Source organism: Pseudochaenichthys georgianus, chromosome 11 (assembly GCF_902827115.2).
Source record: "Pseudochaenichthys georgianus chromosome 11, fPseGeo1.2, whole genome shotgun sequence".
Classification (NCBI taxonomy): domain Eukaryota; kingdom Metazoa; phylum Chordata; class Actinopteri; order Perciformes; family Channichthyidae; genus Pseudochaenichthys; species Pseudochaenichthys georgianus.
Window position 1 is genome coordinate 2,250,620 of NC_047513.1, and position 22,109 is coordinate 2,272,728.

The following is a 22,109-nucleotide window of genomic DNA, read 5'->3' on the forward strand; positions in this document are numbered from 1 at the left end:
CCCCCCCTCCCTCCCCCTGAAATTATGAATGAAAAACGTATATAGTAATCATAGATAACATGGCAGGGTCCGTCAACGTTTGTTTTCATCTGATTTCAAATAAACAAAGTCATGTTTTTAATATATATATATATATATATATATATATGTTTTAATAATATTTTTTAATATTAAACTTGTTTTGCCAAATGCAGATGATAAATACAACTTTTAAGCTTGTAAAGGCATAATTACAAGCGGTAACTTAACGTCAGATATAACAACACAACACATGTTAACACATGTTGTCATAACAACAGCCGGTGTTTCTTGTGAGTGTTTCCCCGGGAAACAAACACAATACACACAAACGCGTCACTGTATGCCCCTCCCCCCTCAGGGCTACTACAGGTCACAGGTTGAGGGACCCTCCTTCACCCAACTTCAGCAAGGAAGACCCCCACGACTATGCAATACTTAAGATGGCTCTCAGTGCTTCTCAAAGTGTGGTCCGCGGACCATTGGTGACCACGTGAGTGCCCCCTAGTGGTCTGTGAGTATATTGGTAAAATGTCACATTTGAAATAAATAAATACATTTAACTTTTCCGCACTCTCGCGCGAATATTTCCGCAATGGAGCAAGCTTAAGTTACACTCTTAATTGCATCATATAGCCCAGTGCAACACCTTCATCACATATGTTGCCACTTCTTTGTACCAGTTTCAGGCGATTTGTAATCTGTTCTAGAAAAACTATGTGTTTTTGGATATTTCTGGAGTTAGGTGGTGTGAGTGTTTTTGTATTGGTTAAGTGGTCCTTGGTATGAAAAAGTTTGAGAAACACTGCTCTAACCAACCTCCTACCTGCTTGGGAAACCGAAGTCTACAAGTACCACATTATTTTGGACCATCTTAAGGTACCCTGCAGACACATTGCATTTGCACATGACCCACAACCATTTACTAAATCTTTAGCTGCTTTAGACCTTCAGTTTGGCCAACCACACCATTTAGTAATGAGAGCGATATCCACTGTACTACACCTGCCCAGAATCCAAGCTGGCAATTATAAAGCCATTCACAGCTTTGCAGTCCAATCTCTAGTGGGTATGCTGCAAGCAATGGGACTGAGTGCAGGAGCAGCTGAGCTCTCATGTTCTTCTCATGTTCAACAACTCCTTAGTAAGCTGTTTGCTGACTCGGTTGCCAACTTTATACACTATGCTTGTTCAGTCCTTCGAGTTACCCACTACACCTTGGTGGGTTTCGCTACATGGCTCCAGGGTGAAGCAGAGTGTCAGTCTGTGGCCGCTCAAGTCAAGGATTTGAATCCGGAACCCCAACCTAGAAGGTTAGCGCCAGGATATGCCCCTACAACCACCACTATACTACACTATCCCCAACCACTATGTTGCATCACATGCAGGAAACCCTCGGCAAAACCCCAGAGCCTGTACATACTGTCACTCACATAACCATTCAATAATCAGATGCAAAGAGCTGAAAGAGCTGAGTACAGAGGATGTAAAAGCCTGGCTCAAACAGGAGAAGAGGTGCTGGAGGTGCGGGGGATCACACATGGCCCTACAATGTATAATAAGAAGCCCATGCCCACTTTGCAACGGGAAACACCTGGGCGTTCTACGCCAGGCTAACCAAAGAGTGACGAACTCTAATGGCGCTTTTCCACTGCAGGGCCTCGCTCTGCTTAGTACGGTATGGCTAGGCCAAGTTAGGCCTTGTTAGGCCAGGCTCACTTTATGCTGTGTTTCCATTACAGTTTAGGAACTGGGGCAGTATGTATAGTAACGCAGTGTAGGCGGAGCCGTGACGTCATCTTCAATGCGAAACACAAAACCAACAACAGCCGTTAGGTGTTAGCCCTCAGAGCTCACAGCTCCTCATATCTGTTCAGAAACTAGACAAAAGTGAAACAAGTACAAACCACAGACTGTCTGTGTCATGGCGAATACAGTCGCTGGTTTATTTATCTCTGTATAGGCCGTTGTTGTGAGTGTGGACGGTCGGAGCATTCACTGCGTTAGCTTAGCCAATCTCCATTCAGTAAACACGCATGTTAAAAGGCGTTTAGCCTGCCGTCTGTCTGCAGACTTGTCAAAGCATTAATTTATGGTTTTTACTAACCGGTATCGGTATGTTGTTACTTCGGCATCATTTTGAAACGTGTATTACAATTAAATCACGGTAAAATATGTTCATTTTGTTGTAATTGCCAGCGATTCTCTCACTAGTTTATCATACTCAGCCCGGTTGTTGGCCCGGAAAGAACCTCGATTTTGGAGAGCCAGAAAAAGTGTGAAAAAGTACCCACTAACCGGAACTACGCCTAGTGGAAACGCAACCAAAAACGGGCCGGGCACGGCACGCTTAAACCGCGCTCCGTGCTGTAGTGGAAAGCCGCCATAAGGTCCTCCACCTAAACCCTCAGTCCAGTTCCCCCCAAGTCCTATTAAAGGTAGTCAAGGTAATACTACGGCATAAACATCACACCTTAGTTACTTATGCTATTTTGGACGATGGTTCCCAGCGCACAATGCTCCTACCATCAGCTCGTGAACAGCTGGGGCTTGCAGGGCTCAAAGAACACCTGATCGTGCGCACAATCAGGCAGAAAACTGAAGCATTAGATGGAGTCTCAGTGACCTTTGAAATATCACCCGCTTCCAATCCCCAGAAAACATTCCTCATTAAAGAAGCATTCACCTCTGACGAACTTTCACTTGCTCACCAGAGTTATCCTGTAGATAAACTGAAGAAACGCTATCGCCACCTACAAGGCCTTTCCCTTTCCTCATTCTCCAAAGTACAGCCTCTCCTACTAATAGGCGCAGATAACTCACCTCATTACCCCAACCAAAAGAGTCTCATTCGGCCCACAAATAGCCATCCACACCCAGCTAGGGTGGACACTCCAAGGGCCCTCCCCTATTTAGGAGCCATCAGACGCCCCCCAGATTCTCTTCACTTCCACTCGAACCCCCTATGCCGAACTCAGTCGTCAGGTTAAAAAACTATGGCAGATGGATGTCCTCCCCTTATGCCCCTGTCACACTGTCCCGAAATTGACACCCGATGGACACACGATAAAGGAAAGGTTCAAATTCGGCTCTTATCGTAACAACATCGGGCCATTCGTGGGGGCATCTTAAACCATCGTATGACCGTCGGTGGAGTTTCTCAGGCTCCAGCAGCAACTTCATGAGCGGCAACTTCGTAGGCACTCGTGAGGGCATCTTGTCGAATCGTGTCATCTTCGTGTTATCATCGGTGCCATCGGGCATTCGCCTTCACTCTGATCGGGGTGAATGCCCGATGGCACCGATGATAACAAGATGCCCTCACGATGGCTTTACGAAAGGCAACATTGACACACAAATTCAACACGAAAATGAACCTTCTCAAGGTCCTTCTGCAATTCTTTGGCATGCCAAAGATTTTCCCACCGCTCGCGAAGTTGCTGCCGGAGCCTGAGAAACTCCACCGGCGGTCATACGATGGCTTAAGATGCCCTCACGAATGGCTCGATGTTGCTACGATCAGAGCCGAATTTGAACATTTCCTTCGTGTGTCCATCTGGTTGTTTTATTGCACAACAAAATCATGTAAACATATTATGTAAATAACCCAATTTGTGTTCTGTGAAACTGAAAAGGATATAATATTTTATTTTGAAGGAGAGTTGACAGGAAGTTGTTGTTGCTATGGAAACAACATTACGGAGAAAACGTAATATTTTCTACATATAAAGACGGATAAAGTAAAGAACAAAGTCTGAAGATATCAGTACAGTATCATAGTACAGTAACATAATTTTTTTTGGTACTTTCATTGCAGTTGTATGTCTTACATGTAATGTAAATGTTGCCTTCGTGTGTGATTCGGGGCCATCTTGGTGCGAAATTCACAATTCCATATTCGTGTGTCCATCGGGTGTCAATTTCGGGACAGTGTGACAGGGGCTTTACAGAACGATAAATGAAGTACCAGATCCAAACAGGACAAAGAAGCTACAAGCCCCTAAAGCAGGGGTGGGGAACCTTTTTCCTCTCAAGGGCCATTTCAATTTTTTCAACATCCTCCAAAGGCCGTACAATTTATTATCGTACAATTTATTGACCTCTGCTTAAAAATACTAAAATCACAGCCCATTCATTTTGCCTTTCTTTCATGCTGTGCAAAGAAAGCAACCTCTTAATCCAGATATCTTAACATGACTCGCGCATGCATGCACGTGCACGGTTGTGGCATGACCACGAAAACAGAAAGATATGGACACGAGATGTGAGCAAATGTATTTAGTTTCCTATCCATGTGAACATGATTTAAGTGGGGGGTGGACCTAACCTCCTCTAGGGGGGACTGGGGGCATGCTCCCCAAGGACATTTTTATTTTTTTTATTTTAAAAAGCATCAATCTGCTGCACTTTGAGAGCAACATTAAGAGATCTATGGATACATCTCTCAACAACCATATGAAACAGAACTGTAAGCAGATGTATTTTTCTTTCTGGATATTTTACAAATCACTCCCCTTTCAAACTGTATTCTTGTTTATTAATAACACATTTATTTTACTGTCATTTTATACCTGTTTACTTTATCCTCTTGTTTTTTTATAACTATTTACTTTATCCTCTTGTTTTTTTATAACTATAATGATCATATAAAGATGTGCCTTTACCTCACTGGTTGTAGACAAATCTTTTTATATCCGTTAGCATAGCTATATATCAGTGGTCACCAACCTTTTTAAGCCCAAGATCACTGACCTCGGCCTAGGTGAAAGGCAAGATCTACCTATTGCAGAATTTAGTGAAAAAGACGGCCCAGACAATGCTTCCAATTTGAGGCCTTTTATATAGGCTAATTGCATCTGAATTACTGTTACAATGAAGGCTTTATAATCAGCTCACGGCAGGGACGTGCACAGGTACGGGCTAATGTTGCCCGGGCAACGGCCCTTTTGAAATGTTTGGCTGGCCTGCCCCTCTGGAGAGAGCGATTGTCTTTTTTTTCTGTTGTGGCCGAAGAAACATGATAAGCCCACAATTAGTATTGTAGAGTCATCTGCCCCCAGTCACGTGACTTTGTTTACAATCTGACAGCTGAAAAGCAAAGGAAAGTCCTCAGAGTCCGGTCCAGCCTCATATGGCTATGGTGATCATACCAAATGCCTGCCTGGCTTTGGTGGCAAATCCCCGGATCAATTTGTCCCCGGAAATGTCCCCGTTTTTAAATATGCTTAAATTGATTTTGAGTTCTCTCATAGCAGTTAGAGTATAGGGGACAAACCAGGGGACTTTACTTCCTCTTGACACCGTCGGTTATTTACAAACACCTAAATATACTTGTTATTGTGCTTCTGTCTTTCTGTGTCTTCTCATCTGCTCCGCAAACTCCCTCACCCTCTCTCTTTTCTTGATCGCCCTCTCTGACATAGGCCTACAGGAGAACACTTCACTGCCCTGCTTCATTGTAGGATTTCTGCCATGTCTCTACTTTAGTTGGACCATCTCTGTTATTAAGTTATGGAATACTAAATAAATAAGTAATTTGATACCTTACCGTTACTGCGCTCATAAAGAATGATAAGAATAAGAATAATGCGTATTGAACTGGTTTAATTAATTAGTGAGTTTATTTAAGGCACAGCAGTTACATGTTAGATATCTTAATGAGGTATGGACCACAAAACTAAAAATGTCCCTGGTTTTTATTTATTTTTTTATAAAAAGTTCTTCCGTTTTCGGCGGGGTGGGGGGAGGCCCTTTTTCTAGTTTAGAGCAATAGCCCCTCCAAATGTCTGTGCACGTCCCTGGCTCACGGCATATAGGCAGGGGTAAAGTGCTATTTTTTACGAGTGGGGGGCATACCTCACCTCCTCTAGGGGGGTCCTCACCTCCTCTAGGGGGGTCCGGGGGGATGCTCCCCCGGGAAGATTTATTTTTAAATATTGAAGTTGAAAGCATCAATCTGGTGCACTTTGAGAGCAACGTGAAGAGATCTATGGATACCTCTCTCAGCACCCATATGAAACAGAACTGTAAACAGATTTTCTTTTTCTTTATGGATATTTTACAAATCACTCCCCTTTTAAACTGTATTCTTGTTTTACTGCCATATAGTATTTCATACCTGTTTTTCATTTATTCTCTTATTGTTTGTATAACTATAATGATCATATGAAGGTGTGCCGCGGAAATAATCTTTTGAATAATTTGTGACAAAACCGTTCTAAACACTCAGAGAGTCCTTTAGCTCAGGGGTTCCCAAACGTTGCCATGCCAAGGACCCCCATATAGCATTATCCTCTGGCGGGGACCCCCCTGTTGCAATTTTTTTTTTAAATGATGAGTACATTATGATCAATCAATCAATCAATCAATCAATCAATCAATCAATGTTTATTTATATAGCCCAATATCACAAATGTTACATTTGTCTCAGTGGTCTTCACAGTGTGTACAGAATATCAGTATGACAATACGATACCCTCTGTCCTTAGACCCTCACATCGTACAAGGAAAAACTTCCGAAGAAAACCCACAGTTTAAAGGGAAAAATGGGAGAAACCTCAGGTAGAGCAACAGAGGAGGGATCCCTCTCCCAGGACGGAAAGACGTGCAATAGATGCCGTGTGTAAATTGAAAAGATAATACATTTGCAACATAGGTAGTCCAAATGTTTGGAAATGCATGTGTGTATAATAGGAAGATGAATCCACGAGGATATCCATCCAGGACCGATGATCCAGGACCACAGCCACGACTCGCGATCCAGGACACAGGACCGCAGGATCATCCATGACTCCGGATCCCGGCGTATATAGACACCAAAAAGAAAGACATGTGGGGAAGCTGGGTTAATGGGAACATGAGAGTACACAGATATAGACAGAGAGAAGGAAGAAGTAAGATGTCCCCCGACAAACTAAGCCTATATCAGCAAAACTAGGGGCTGAATCTAATCAGCCCTAACTATAAGCTTTATCAAAAAGGAAGGTCTTAAGCGCACTCTTAAAAACGGATAGGGTGTCTGCCGCCCGAACACAAACTGGAAGCTGATTCCACAAATGTGGAACTTGATAAGAAAAGGCTCTGGCTCCCATTGTACTTTTAGAGACTCTAGGAACAACCAACAACCCTGCATTCTTGGAACGCAATGCCCTAGTAGGACAGTAGGGTATAATGAGTTCTTTAAGGTAAGATGGCGCCTGCCCATTAAGGGCTTTGTAGGCGAGAAGAAGAATTTTAAATTCTATCCTGTGTTCTATAGGGAGCCAGTGTAAGGCAGCCAGAACAGGAGTAATGTGGTCCCTTTTCCTAACTCTGGTTAGTACACGAGCTGCAGCATTTTGAATCAGCTGAAGCGACTTGACTGACTTATTGGTACTCCCTGATAATAAAGAGTTACAATAATCCAGCCTAGAAGTAACAAATGCATGGACTAGTTTCTCTGCATCGTTTTGAGGCAAGATATGCCTGATTTTTGCAATGTTACGTGGATGGAAGTAGGCGGTCCTTGAAATTGATTTGATGTGGGCGTTAAAGGATAAATCCTGATCAAATATAATCCCAAGATTCCTTACAGTCTCACTGGAGGCCAAATTAATGCCATCCATAGTTAGTATATCTTTAGATAATTTGTTTCATAGATTCTTTGGGCCAAGTACAATAACTTCAGTTTTGGTCGTGTTTAACATCAAAAAGTTTAAGGTCATCCACGTTTTTAAGTCATTAAGGCAGTCTTGAATTTTATTTAGATGGAGAATATGACAAATTAATCATACAGCTTAATACATTTCCTTAATATATATTTGTATTAATAATCAGTTATTCTTCTAAACATTTTTTGTATTTATCTTTTGTTTGTCATTCATTACATTCATTGTGTCTTCTGTTATGAACATTCAACACATTTAACACAATATTAAACAGTAATATCAACAGTAAACATATTTTTAAAGCATTTTTAAAGTGATTTCTGTCTTTATAATATTATATAATTTTGAACAGTAATATGAACAATTAACAAATATTTTTAGCATTTTTGAAAGCTACTTATGCCTTAATAGTATTATATATAATATTCAACAGTAATATTAATAATAAACATATTTATATTCATATATATAAACATCAATATTTGCTACATCCGTGCTCTCATCCAGCTGCAGAGCGAAATATTCACTAGCTCTCACTTGCTCCAAAAGCTGAGCAGATACTCAGCTTGAAGGGCGGTCGTGTGATTTAAAAAAAATATATATATGAATAAGTAAAACATATTAAAAGATTGACATCAAAGGACACATAGATTGATAGATATGCAGTTATTAAAAAATGTAACTTACACAAAAAAAGCTTGTTGTGGAAACAGCTCCTTATGTCCGTTAGTGCAGCTAGCTAACCAGATGCTAACATCACGGTTAGTGTATTATATTATTAAGGTGTCTCAAATATACGTCAATCAAGTGGCATCTGCTAACGGGTGGTGGATGATAGGTTTACATCGAAAAACGTATTTTTCAAACATTATTATTTTTCGACTGGTTGGCGACCACTGCTATATATATATCTAGCTAGCTAACCAGATACTAATAACAACAAAGTTATGGAGTGTATGATCAGTATGACAGATGAACAGATCGCCACTGGGCTTTCAACTAAAGACATAGCCACGCAAAAACGGTGGCGTGTGTACGGCTCCTTATGCGTACTGCAATTTGTGAAGTCCCGGTCCGGAGCGGCGTTCTGGTGCTCTCCTTCAGCACTACACCCCTGTCAGACGAGACATATACCACGTGATGACACGTTAGGCTCGTGTTGTGTTCAAGGACCCGGAAAAACAGGCACTCGCTTGTTTAATTATTTTGCGGTCTAGATTTCTTACATTTTTTTTATTTTTTGCGTGTGTTACCTCGAGGGCCGTATCAAATTGTCTCGCGGGCCGTATACAGCCCGGGGGCCAGAGGTTCCCCACCCCTGCCCTAAAGAGTCAGTTATGCCTCTCCTACGCCAGACGGAACGCCGTCTAGAAAAGAACCAGGAGGTGCTCAACACTGTTTTGATAGAGATCGAAGGAATCCTCAACTCAAAACCTCTTGGCTATGTTTCTGCAGAACTAGCTGATCCTGACCCTGTGACCCCAACACATGCTCCTCATGGAGCGGCAGGATGCCTCCCTTACCCAGAGCAGTATCAGTTAGAATTATCAAATGCGTTCTCACATTTGAGGGGCGGCTGTAGTCAATTATCAACTATTAACGTGAGGCGGATCTCTGCCAGCATCAACACACTGACTCTCTTTATCCTTAAATCAAAACGTTTAAACTCTGTAATTAAAACATATAACGTAGAACATGATGCACAGAGGGAGGACAAGTTCATGTAGATGTTCACAGACTGAAAAACACCCAGAGGATTCTCTGTTTTATAACTTCAGAAAGATTTTTCAGTTTATATATTTTAGATTCACCCACATCATCTAACAGCAAAATATGTAGGGTGGGCCTACCTGAATGCGCGTGCATCACACCGTATAAAAGGAGGCCTCGCCTCCTGACTATCAACCTACACCTCTCTTCAGCGAGCGGAATAGGACAGACAGTGCCCTGAGTAGAGGGCTCCGCCTGTGCTAATATGACAAGGGTTACAATACATAACCCAATGTTATATCTCTCACAGGCTCCGCCCTCTACTGGACTCTATGGGTACAGTGGGTGGAGCCCTGATGTATACGCGCACTGTCGTCCAACAACACCATTCCACCCTACTGCCCCTGACCGGCTTTTCTGGTCAGCAGCTGCTGCCCCACATTCTCCTTTAACCCGGTTGTGACCGAGGAGAAACCTGGGCTGCGGCTGACAGAGCATGCCCTGCTGCACTTACCTCGCAGAAAGTGTGCTAAAAAAACAGTGCCGGGGGAGAGCCCCCTCGCCCCTGTATGGGCTTACTACGCACCTGCCTCCCTGAATCCCTAAGGATAAAAGGGAGAGCGCCAGCGCCCATGCCTCACACTCAGGCACTGACCCCGTGCAGAGTGTTTCCCGTAATGGGCCAGCGCACCCCTTGCCCATCCCGGGACCCTCAGAGGGCGAAGGCACATCACGTCCGGGGAGGGGGTCAGATGCCAACTGACCCACAATCCCCCCCCCCCCCCCCTTACAAATCCTGTGTTGCCCCAGCAAGCAAAGACGAGGAGAAAGAGCCAGACATGTCCGAGAGATAAAACTTTATAAAGGGGCCTGGCGTCAACCAAGACGCCGCCGTGCATATATCCTCCACACTCACACAGTTGAATAAGGCTGTTGACACAGCTACAGCCCGTGTGGAGTGCGCACAAATCCCCGTGGGGCAGGCTCTCCCCGCCTGTCCGTATGCATGTGCAATGCACTTGCAGAGCCAGCCTGCCAGGCGTTTCTTGGACAGAGCTTTCCCGATCACACCGCCCCCGAAGCACACAAACAGCTGTTCAGTGCATCTAAGGGGAGCTGTGCGCTCCACATAACAAGCTAGCGCCCGCACTTTGGCCTGTAACAGGCTGTGGTGGATCCAGGTCTAGCTGCCTGGATAGACTGAATAACACTGTCAGAAAATCCACTGATTGGCTCAGCCTGTCCCTCTCAGGAGCCAGGCCTGGAGAAGTTGCCCGAGAGTGGGTAACGCCCCGATTGCACCTCCCTCTTGAGACATCGCCCCCCAGAACTGGATAACCGCCCAGGGCTGGCCCACCTTCATCCGTGTAATTTTTGAGTACCACGGCGCCCCGACGCCACCAGAATGACTGACAGACGTTCTCGCCTCACCCTCCCCAGGAGGGGGAGAATAAGACGCAGCAGTGGAAAGGTGTAGAGCAGCTTCCTTGGCCATGGCTCGTGTGCAAACGCGTCCACCCCCAAGGGCGGGTCGTCGCTCAGGGCCATGGAGAACCACAGTGGCTGTTGCGCTGGCGAACAGGTCCACTTCTGCTCTCCCTCCGCCACTCGCCTGGCAGGGGGCCGTCCCTCGACATGAGGACGTTTACCCCCCGCCCAACCAGCTGCCCGCGGAAGCAGATGGGCCGCCAGGCTCTCATCGAGGGGGGGCACACCTGAACATGTCGTGTCCGAGCGATCCACCACCTTAATGATACCCGCCATGGCTGCTATCGGGGCCTTCGTTTTTAATGGCTGCTGCCATGTTGCCTCCACACACTGCCATACCTCTTGCAGCTGGGGCGAAACGAAGGTCGGCTGCGCTGGATGCACCGGGCCGTAAAACCCCGATCTCAGGCGGTTTACAGGCTTCGGTGGCAGCGGTAAGCCTACACACTCCACCGCCAGAGTCATCACCACCGGCAAATCCATCCGCGCAGACCTGAGAGTTGGACCTCCGGACAGCGAGGCATCCTCCTCGTCTTCCATCGGAACCGGGACCGCCTGGCCCCACGGAAGGGAGAACCGGAACTATGTCTCCTCGCTTCCTGAATCGCCCGCGTCCACAACGTCGAGATCCAGCTCCTCCTACTCCTCCTGCGGGGTATCACTCGTCAGGAAGTGCTGCCCACGATGCTCCCTTGTGAGCCGCGGGATCATCTGGTGATCACAGTTCACCGCGTGGTCAGGCCCCAAGCACATGAAGCAGAAGGGGTGCAGCTCAGCTCCCGCAATCAGGTTCGGGCATTTCGGGCAGGTCCTATGGTCAAGTACTGACTCCATACTCTCTACTTTCACTTTCTCAAATGTCTCAAAGCTCCTCGTGGAATCACTTCCGCTGCTGAAGAGAAAAGGATGATTGTCAGGAGGTGAGGCCTCCTTTTATACGGTGTGATGCGCGTGCATTCAGGTAGGCCCGCCCTAGGCCGGCTACGTCTATAGAAGTCTCAGTGGGAGAATGCACGCAGGATAAGGTAGTACCCATAGAGTCCAATAGAGGGCGGAGCCTGTGAGAGATATAACACATCCTAACAGATGAAATCTGCATTTATGAATATTAGATCAACTTCATAACGAAATCAGGAGAATATACCAACCGATCTGTGTTGTATTAATGATACGAAGAGACAAATATAAGGGAATGAATCTCGTTCTCCTCACAATAATTATAACACTTCAAGTTTCTATTTCCCTGTGAATATAAATATGATCTCTGATGATGTGTTTAATATCTGTAGGAAATCTGGAAGCTCGTCTGGACTCTGATGATTCTGATCAGCCTGCAACACACACTGTGAGGACACACACACACACACACACACACACACACACACACACACACACACACACACACACACACACACACACACACACACACACACACACACACACACACACACACACACACACACACACACCCACACCCACACACACATCACCTGTCCGTCAAACTATGTAGAGTCACTCTGTTGTTTCCCTAAAAAGAAAGAAGAAAACTAATGAATGGGGAAAGAAAATTAAGAAAAGGAAAGGAGGAGTAAGGAGAATGTATATACATAATAAAAGTAAGCTAGAATACATACTGTACAGTGTATATATATATATATATAGCTGCATCTCAATACATTTGTGGAAAAGTTAATTAATTAAATTACATTTTTCAAGGTGGAACTCATATTATATGGATTCATTTCACACAAAGTGAATTATTTCAAGGGTTTATTTGTTTTAATCGTGATGATTACGTCTTACAGCTAATGAAAATCCAAATTCAGAATCCCCAGAATATTAAATTAGTCCATTACAAAAATTTACTTTATTACAGAAATACAGAAAGTATGTTCATGTTTCTGCTCTCAAATTCTGCTCTCAGTACTTGGTTGGGCCTCCTTTAGCATGAATTACCGCCTCCATGCCGTCAGCCTGTGGCTCTGCTGAGATGTGGTGAAAGCCCAGGGTGCTTCAATAGCAGCCTTCCGCTCGTCTGCGTAATTGGATCTCGTGTGTGTCTCTCAACTTCCTCTTGAGAAAACGGTGGGTTACGTATTGTAACCCCAGCACTAAAAGCACAGGCGGAGCCCTCTACTGGACTCTATGGCTACTACTCTCATCAATGATACGTGAGCGTTCACACACTGAAGTTGTATAAATGTAGCTGGCCAATCAGGGCGAGCCTACCTGAATGTGCGTGCAGGCCCACAGTATATAAGGCGGCTAAGCCTCCAGTCTGTCATCCTACACCCTCTTCAGCGAGCGGCATAGGAAAGACAGGGCCCCTAAGTAGAGGGGTCTGAGTGTCGCCCTGCTACGGTCACCACGAACCAGAAGGCAACTCGGGTGCACCGATAGAGCGGTCAGCTTGCATACTCTCTTGGCAGAAGTTTTTTTTTTTTAAAAAGCAAGCAGCAAAGCTGTTTCTTTTTGCTTCTCTCTCTCTCAATGATAGCGCCTACAGGGAGCAGAGCTCCAGAGGCTCAACGGTCAGAATTTCTCCTCACTGTTTTCTACACAGACTACTATTGCGGTAAGCATGTTGTAACTTCCTGTTGTTGTTGTCATCTCCGGGTATCCCGTGTGCCTGTTCTGTTGCTGATAGCTTATTATCTTAACTTAATCGATCGTTTAAAACTCTTGATCACGGCAACTGCCTGATGTTGTAATCACACGTTACTACAGCTTAAGCACTCACAACTCTCCTTCTCTTAGCGACTGTAACTCCACAGTTGGCTACACTCTTTTCGGGTTTGCTAACAGTAGCTACTTTATGGCTCTTTCCCCACCCTCGGGTGCTATTTCCTGCTCTACCTGTCTCATGTTTGGTTACTTCCCTACCTCCTTTACTGGTACCGATACGTGTGTTAAATGTAGTATAGTTGTTAGGTTGGAGGCGGGAATCATAGCCATTGAAGCCCGGCTCCGCATCTTAGAAAGTAACTCAGCTACAGTAAAGCCCATGTTAGCCGGTGCGGACCGGCAAAAGGTAGCTCCTCTTAGCCGTCCCCCGGCAACTTCCGAGCAGCAGGGAGACTGGGTGACTGTTCAGAAGGGGCATAACGCGAAACCCGCAGGTCCCCACCAACCCGTTCACGTATCTAACAGATATTCCCCGTCATACATAGGAATCCCGAACCCAATAAAATACCCAATATTAACGGTGTGTGTCTGCCCAAGGACAATTTAAGGTAAAACCTAATAGATGTGTCATACATAATAACCTAATAAAAGTAAATGTAACAACTACTACAGTGCAACAAAACAGGAATATTAAATGTGGTCTCTTAAACATAAGATCTCTAGCATCTAAAGCAATATTGGTAAATGATTTAATATCAGATTATAATATTGAAGCCTCGAGCACCAATGGCAGTTCCCATTGCGGGGTGGAGACCTGCACCACTGGGCGCTGTCTCCTGACCCCCTGCAAAAAAACCACTTCATAAGCGGTTGGCTAAAGACTGGTCTGCCGCCAAATCCCGCATGACAGGATGAGATAGCTGCTGCGTACACCTTGACTGTGGCATGAGCAAGCCCCTTGTCTACCAGTAGCTGTAGCCAGTATAGAATAGAGCCCAATGTACTGGACAGAGGCTCGAGACTCCCTTCCTCGCACCATGTCTGTCTCTCCTCTGACAGGGTGGCACGTAGCCTGCCCTCCTTCTCGATGGGGCGTACACCTCGCTCTCGATGGGGGCGTACCCCTTGCTCTCTATGGGGGCTGCATCTAGAGCAAAATCCCCAGATACCCCATCTGCTGGGACTCCTCTTCTTCCAATTGACGGCAAACCCCCAACTTGGTTAGGTGTAAGATCAATTGGGCTGTGTGGAACATCTACCCATTCCCTGGACCTGGCCATGACTATGAGGTCGTTGAGATAAAATAAAATCCTCATGCCGTGGTAACGAAGCGGCTGACGCGCTGTGGTCACACATTTGCTGAACGTGTGTGGGGACAGGGAGTAGCCGAACGGTAGTCTGTTGTACTCGTATGCTAACCCCTGGAAGGCAAAACGCAAATATGTCCTGTGTTTTGGATCTCTAGCAATTTCGACATGAAAGTATGCATCCCTCAGGTCGATGGTTTGTGAACCAATCGCCCGGCTGTACCAGTTCCAGTGACTGTAGGAATCCCAACCACTTCGTCCTGTAACAGGCTGTGGTGGATCCCGCCCTTGCTGCCTGGATAGTCTGTATAACTTTGTCAGACAGTCCACCCCTTCTCAGCCTGTCCCTCTCAGGAGCCAAGCCTGGAGAGGTTGGCCCAGAGTGGGTAACGCCCCTAAGGCACCCGCTTCCTGAGACAGTGCCCCCGGAACTGAGGAACTGTCCAGGGCTGGCCCACCATAATCTGTGTCACTTATGTGTACCACGGCGCCGAGCAGCGACCTGGGGCTACCAGAATGACCAACAATTATTCTCATCTCGTCAGCACGGAGTTGGAGCAGAGGCCTGTCGGGACTGCGCAGCCTGTCCCCACGGGTGCCGGTATTGAGCCGGGGGGCCCTAGGAGATCATCACGGTCCTTCCTGGAGTGAGTCCCAGCCAGACGTGGCGTGCACTGTAACCAGGGACATTACACGGCCAGCTGCAGCGGCCACACCATGGATCAGGTTATTCATCTGCCCGATGCTGCGGTACAAATAATCGCTCCGATCCTGAGATGGAGAGGCAGGGGCGTCCTGCTGAGGAGTAATCACCGAAAATGCCCAACACACCAAGATTATTCGCCGCTGCAGCCACCTGTGCTCCGAGCCGGAATATTTTATCAAAATATTCCAGCGTCTCTCGGTCACAAGGCAGAGGCTTTTTACCCTCCGCCCATCCTGCTGCCTGTGGGAGCAGATGGGCTTCCAGGCTCTCATCAAGGGGGGGTGGGACACGCTGTGTCCGTGCGGCCCTGCACCCTGAGGATCCCCCCCATACCAGCCACTAGAGCCTTCATCTTCAGCAGAGCCACAGGCTGATCGCCTCCATGTCACGCCACATGGAGGAGTGCTTACACATGAACATACTTTTCAGAAGGCCGACATTTCTGTATTAAAAATCAGTTTTGTATTGTGTAATATTCACATTTTCTGATATACTGAATTGTGGGTTTTCATTAGCTGTGAGCCGCAACCATCAAGATTAAAACAAATAAAGGCTTGAAATAATTCATTTTGTGTGAAATGAATCTATATAATATATGAGTTCCACCTTTTAAATTAAATTACTGAAATAAATGTACTTTTCCACGATTATCTAATTTATTGAGATGCACCGGTGTGTATATGTGTATATATATAAAGTATATACTGTACTATTATTATATCAAATTAGTTTTATATTTTCAAGTGGCACTGCTTAGTGTTATGCGATGTTCTTGAAAAACTATTATTATAATATACGATTTTAGTGTTGTTCCAAAACATTTTGCATTTGGAAAATAAAACACCAGAGATGTTGAATTCATATTTGAATGAATAATTATTGTAATTTAGAGTCTCTCAGCTCGAGAAAAGAGGACATAACCAGTTTTTTTGTATTGAACATAATTAAAAAAAAACACCATTAATGTTGTTTAAAAAAAAAAACTCCTTACTTTTTCTTTGACTTGTGATTTCTTTAAATAAATGTTAGACTCTTTAAATTATTGTGATGAAGTGTGCGGCCTCTAGGTGGCGCTGGTAGACAGACACATTTTAAACCACAAAATAGTTATAATGAATTATTATTATTCCGGTCAGTGACATCATCAAGGTAAATATTATCATACTTTTTAACCCTTATTGATGTTTAAAAAAACTAATCAGAGTTTTCTGTTTGTCTGTTTGCAGCTGATGTCAGTGGTCCTGGAGGGGGTCACTGTCCCCCGATTACCTTTGACCTCTGCAGAGGACCCATGCTCCCTTCAGCCAATCACAGTTCACAGACTCTTTGTATTCTTAGAAAACGTTTTCACTTTCATAATAAATAAACAAATAAACGTGGATTTGCGTAAAAAAATAGTTTTTCGGGGTCTTGGCTTTCAGAATATGAAACTTTTATTTTCAAAAATCACACGATAAATACATTTTTGAAGCTTGTAAAGGGAAGATGACAGCTCTCCCTCACACTCTGCTGTTCCACAGCGCCGCTTCCCCTCCCTCCGGCTGAAATTATGAATGTAAGAGTATAGTAATCATAGAAAACACGGCAGGGTCCATTACAGTTTGTTTTCATCTGATTTCAAATAAACAAAGTCTTGGCTTTCAGAAAAATAAACTTGTTTCGGCAAATTCAGATGATAAATACAACTTTGAAGCTTGTAACGGCATAATTACAAGCGGAGAACGGAGTAACTTAAAGGTGGGGTAGGTAAGTTTCAGAAACCGGCTCGAGATACACTTTTTGTTATATTCCATGGAATGCTCTTAACATCCGATAGCAATGAATATCTTAAGTGCTTTGACAAAAAATCCATTAAAAAAAATTCATCTGTAGAAGCCGTAATACTGTAAAAAGTACAACGATGGCCTGTCAGCCTTCCATCGGGGCACAAACTTATCTCGTGCCCTCATTGGTCATGTGCGCGTTCGTGTGTGTTGGAGGAGGGGCTCTATAAGGAAGTGGCAGATTTTCTCCGGTTGTGTATTTTCAAATTCTAGCGATCTCGAGCCGGTTTCTCAAACTTACCTACCCCACCTTTAACATCCCGATAGCAATGAATATCTTAAGTGCTTTGACAAAAAATCCATTAAAAAATGTCATCTGTAGAAGCCGTAATACTGTAAAAAGTACAACGATGGCCTACCTGCCTGTCAGCCTTCCATCGGGGCACAAACTTATCTTGTGCCCTCATTGGTCATGTGCGCGTTCGTGTGTGTTGGAGGAGGGGCTCTGTAAGGAAGTGGCAGATTTTCTCCCGTTGTGTATTTTCAAATTCTAGTGATCTCGAGCCGGTTTCTCAAACTTACCTACCCCACCTTTAACGTCACTGCAGGCATAACAACAGCCGGTGTTTCTCGTGAGGGTATTCCCTGGGAAACAAACACAATACACACAAACACAAAAAATACACACACACACACACACTTGCGAGCCTCCCCCAGACCAGTAATCCAAACGAAAATATCTTCCCTCCGTACTACTTTGATCATTTGCTCCACTAATAATCAATCAGATCGATGGGTTCCAGAGAAGAGGAAACTTTGAAGGCCTTTTTCTCAAAATGATGACTCGGTGACAGTCATTATATAATGTGACATATTTCGCTTAATATTTGGAGTTCAACAACAATCCTGATATCATTAGAAAGCTAGGAATATCCTCTTTCCAGCAGTGTATACAACTCAAAATGTGTCTTCGGGTCAATGCGACTGATTTCGATGGAGCAGGTCACATATGTGAGATGATTTTTCCATGCACTTAAAATAACTCAAACATATTGTGTGTTAGCAACAAACTCCTGACAACAACAACAACTCTCCTGCCCACACATGTCAGTTCACTGCTGACCCTGCTTGAATATTTTCTCACGTGCTATTCAGTTAAACACAGGAGAAACACGTTTAGATCAGACGAAGAAAATCCCAGGATTGTTGAGACTTTAATGAAGCTGGACACAAAAATGTATTTAAAGAATATGAAATAAACTTTAATGTAGTGTGGAGTTTATTTGTATATAACACAACCTGATCTCACCAGAATGCGTGACTCCACCACGACTCCTTAACACCGCATTGCGTGGTGGACTCACGGACTTTGTTACATTTACGTGTCGGCACCACGCAAACAACCCCAATGTAAAGTGAATGAGGCTCTTTTGTCGTGGTGCACACACGCATTTCTACAACGTCCTGCAGTGAGCTTTTATTCTATAAAACGTTTTTAAAATCTACTTTATAGCTTGTAGTAACTCACGGGAGGCTTCTTTTATTTTATTTGTATTCATAATAATTTACATTTTTCGTCAGAATGTATTATGGTGCATTAGTTACGAATTTTTGTACTAAAAAAACAGTGCATTGTGTATAATACATTAGTTTGTTTTTAAGGAAGGCCAGAGCTTCAGCTGTGTCCAATAGATTGTTCCCTTTAGTTAACATTATTTAAAAGAACATTATATTCCTATTTGATCATGTCCCCTTTATTGTATTACGGAGAGCAATGTGAGCGTCTATTCCCATTGGATAACGGAGGATTTTACACCCGGAAGTAAGTATTCTCTTTACTGTCGATTGATTTTACAGTGCTATCTGCACTACTCATCAACTCAAAAACACCAGATTATCCTTGTTGATTACACAACATTGATTGGTTTAAATTGTGTACAATGCTTTTGTAATTTTCCCCTTCGATTCGGAGAAACAAATATTTGTTCAGTTTAGGATGGCCGAAGACACTACACTACCCAGAATCCTCAGCTATCGTTTGGGACTACACCATGTGCTTTGCTTGACAAACCCCGTGGTTTTTCCTCAAGCTCTGTGATTGGATGTTGGATGTTGAAGTTTACGCTGAGCGACAAACAGCATTTTGAAATGGAATGAAACCCATCGACGGCACACTATTCAAAACAGGAATCGAACGTCTCCTACCCCTCCCCCCTTTAGGTCACAAGCTCCTCCAACAGTGCAACACAATAAAACAGATAAACAGAAAAAATAGTGCAAGTCAATACAAAAAGAAAAATAGTAAAATAGTACAAAGTGAAATAGTGCAATAAGAGTCTATACAAGTGATTGGAATATGATATATTAGACAAATCATTTCTAAGTAGCAGCCAGATGAATGTTATGGATGTTATTTAAAAGTGCAGGTGTTTAATAGTCTTATGGCCTGTGGGATAAAGCTGTCCCTGAGTCTGGTGGTTTTGGTCCGGATGTAAGATAACATAAGATAAGATGGTACTTTATTGATCCCAATTTGAGACATTGTTTTTGTTGCAGCAGCATAAAAGACAAGGCATTTTACAATAAAACAAAACCACAAATAAACAAGAATAGAAAGAAAAGAAAAGAAAATAGAAAATATACGTGTTGAAATAGAAAACATACATGTAGATATTATATATGCAAATATACATATTCAAAAATATATGACAATGGAATATGGACTATCAAATATTGAACAGATTATATATGTGTAAAATGTACAGCGAAGTTGTATTAGAGAAACTATGGAGCAGAGAGTTCTCTTCCAGCCAGAGGTGATTTATTGCACAGAGTTATTGCAGTGGGCAGGAATGTGTTCCTGTATGGGTCCTTGTGACAGCGGAGCTGCAGCAGTCTGTTGGAGAAGGAGCTCCGTTGACTGTCCAGCTGCAGGTGGAGAGGATGGGTGGGTTATCCATCATGGACAACAGCCTGTTCAGTGTCCTCCTCTCCACCACAGCTTCAAAGGGGTCCAGCTTGATGCCGATGACAGACCCAGCTTTCCTGATCACTTTATTGATCCTGCTGGTGTCACCGACTCTGATGCTGCCCCCCCCAGCAGACTGCAGCAAAGAAGAGTGCATTGGCCACAACAGACTAGAAGATCTCCAGCATCTTGCTGCACACGTGGACGGATCTCAGCTTCCTCAGAAAATAGAGTCTGTTCATCCCCTTCTTGTACACGCGTCAGTGTTGATCCTCCAGTTCAGCCCATAAGTGCACTCCCAGGTGCTATAGTCCTCCACAACAGCCACATCCTCTCCTAGAATGCGGCTGTTGTGCCAGATGGCAGCAGACAGAACAATTTGTGGCTGGGGTGATGGGGGTCTTTTATAATCCTGAGGGCTTTCTTTAAGGTTAACCTGGTATTTTTACTCCACTACATTTATTTTAGTTACTTTACAGATTCTGATTAATGATGTGAAATATAAATAACCCTTAAAGCAGACTTTAGTTACACCTGAGTAAAATTCAGGGAAGGTGATTGTCAAGTGCCAACAATCAGGAGAGATATTTGATTGGAGGACTGGCTTATCTATAGCCAGTTGAGTAGCACTTGAAATGTTTGGCTCTATGAAACCTGATGTACTTTATGATTCTGTTTTCTTCAAGCTTGTATTTTGTTGGTCGAACGCACTTATTGTAAGTTGCTTTGGATAAAAGCGTCAGCTAAATGCAATGTAATGTAATGATTGTTGGTGCTTGAGAAGACTAAATATGTATCTGCAGATCCCTATAAAGTATATACATTACTCGTTATTCTCTACAAATAGTTAATTAAAAACTGTATATAATTGCTATTTTGGACATCCCTTTTCAAGATTTCAATATTACTCTAAACGTGTAATAACGTGCTTTAACCAGTAGGTGGTTTGGGTTAAAAAGCTGTCAAGTTTACAGTGTTAACAAAATAAAATATACTGCTGTTTCTGGTATATTTAGTTATTGTTTTGATATTTGTAACACAAAAGCGATGGAAAAAACCCACAGCAACACAGAAAAGATGGTCTTAACATGAACCAGCGGTCTAGTAGTTAATAAAAAACAATAATATCAAAACAAATTATTACGACTAACTTTATTGTGAAATTAAAACTGAACGGTAAAAGAATAGTTTCCGGTCTATTCTGAGCCCGATCTCTGTAGATAAATACAAATAAAGAACTACGACAGATGTGTAATTTTTAATGCAGCCGAACCATTTATTACAATGCATTCATGTGATGACTTTCAAAGAGTAAAGCAAGCACTGCTGAATAAAGTATGATTTATCTTTTACGAAACGTTTTTTTCATATGGAATGCAGTTGGAGGTCAACCAATCACAGACCTTGAGGCAACGCGGAACAATAGCTGAGGATTCTGGGTAGTGTAGTGTCTTCGGCCATCCTAAACTGAACAAATATTTGTTTCTCCGAATCGAAGGGGAAAATTACAAAAGCATTGTACACAACTTAAACCAATCAATGTTGTGTAATCAACAAGGATAATCTGGTGTTTTTGAGTTGATGAGTAGTGCAGATAGCACTGTAAAATCAATCGACAGTAAAGAGAATACTTACTTCCGGGTGTAAAATCCTGCGTTATCCAATGGGAATGGATGCTCACATTGCTCTCCGTAATACAATAAAGGGGACATGATCAAATCGGAATATAATGTTCTTTTAAAAAACGTTAACTAAAGGGAACAATCTATTGGACACAGCTGAAGCTCTGGCCTTCCTTAAAAACAAACTAATGTCATAAAAATCACAGTTGTATTACACACAATGCACTGTTTTTTGAGAACAACAATTCGTAACTAA

The 22,109-nt window shown here is 43.6% G+C and overlaps 1 protein-coding gene across 1 annotated transcript in view; it reads left to right on the top strand.

Moving 5' to 3' along the window:
* The window catches only part of LOC139434739 (uncharacterized), a 34,058-nt gene extending 17,161 nt beyond the window's left edge, over positions 1 to 16,897 (top strand). Inside the window, exons 4-5 of the mRNA XM_071204720.1 lie at positions 12,152 to 12,207; positions 16,727 to 16,897. Coding sequence (XP_071060821.1) covers positions 12,152 to 12,207; positions 16,727 to 16,730 — 60 coding nt within the window. The 3' untranslated portion in view covers positions 16,731 to 16,897. The remainder of the gene's footprint in view (positions 1 to 12,151; positions 12,208 to 16,726) is intronic.
* Positions 16,898 to 22,109: the final 5,212 nt, after the last annotated feature.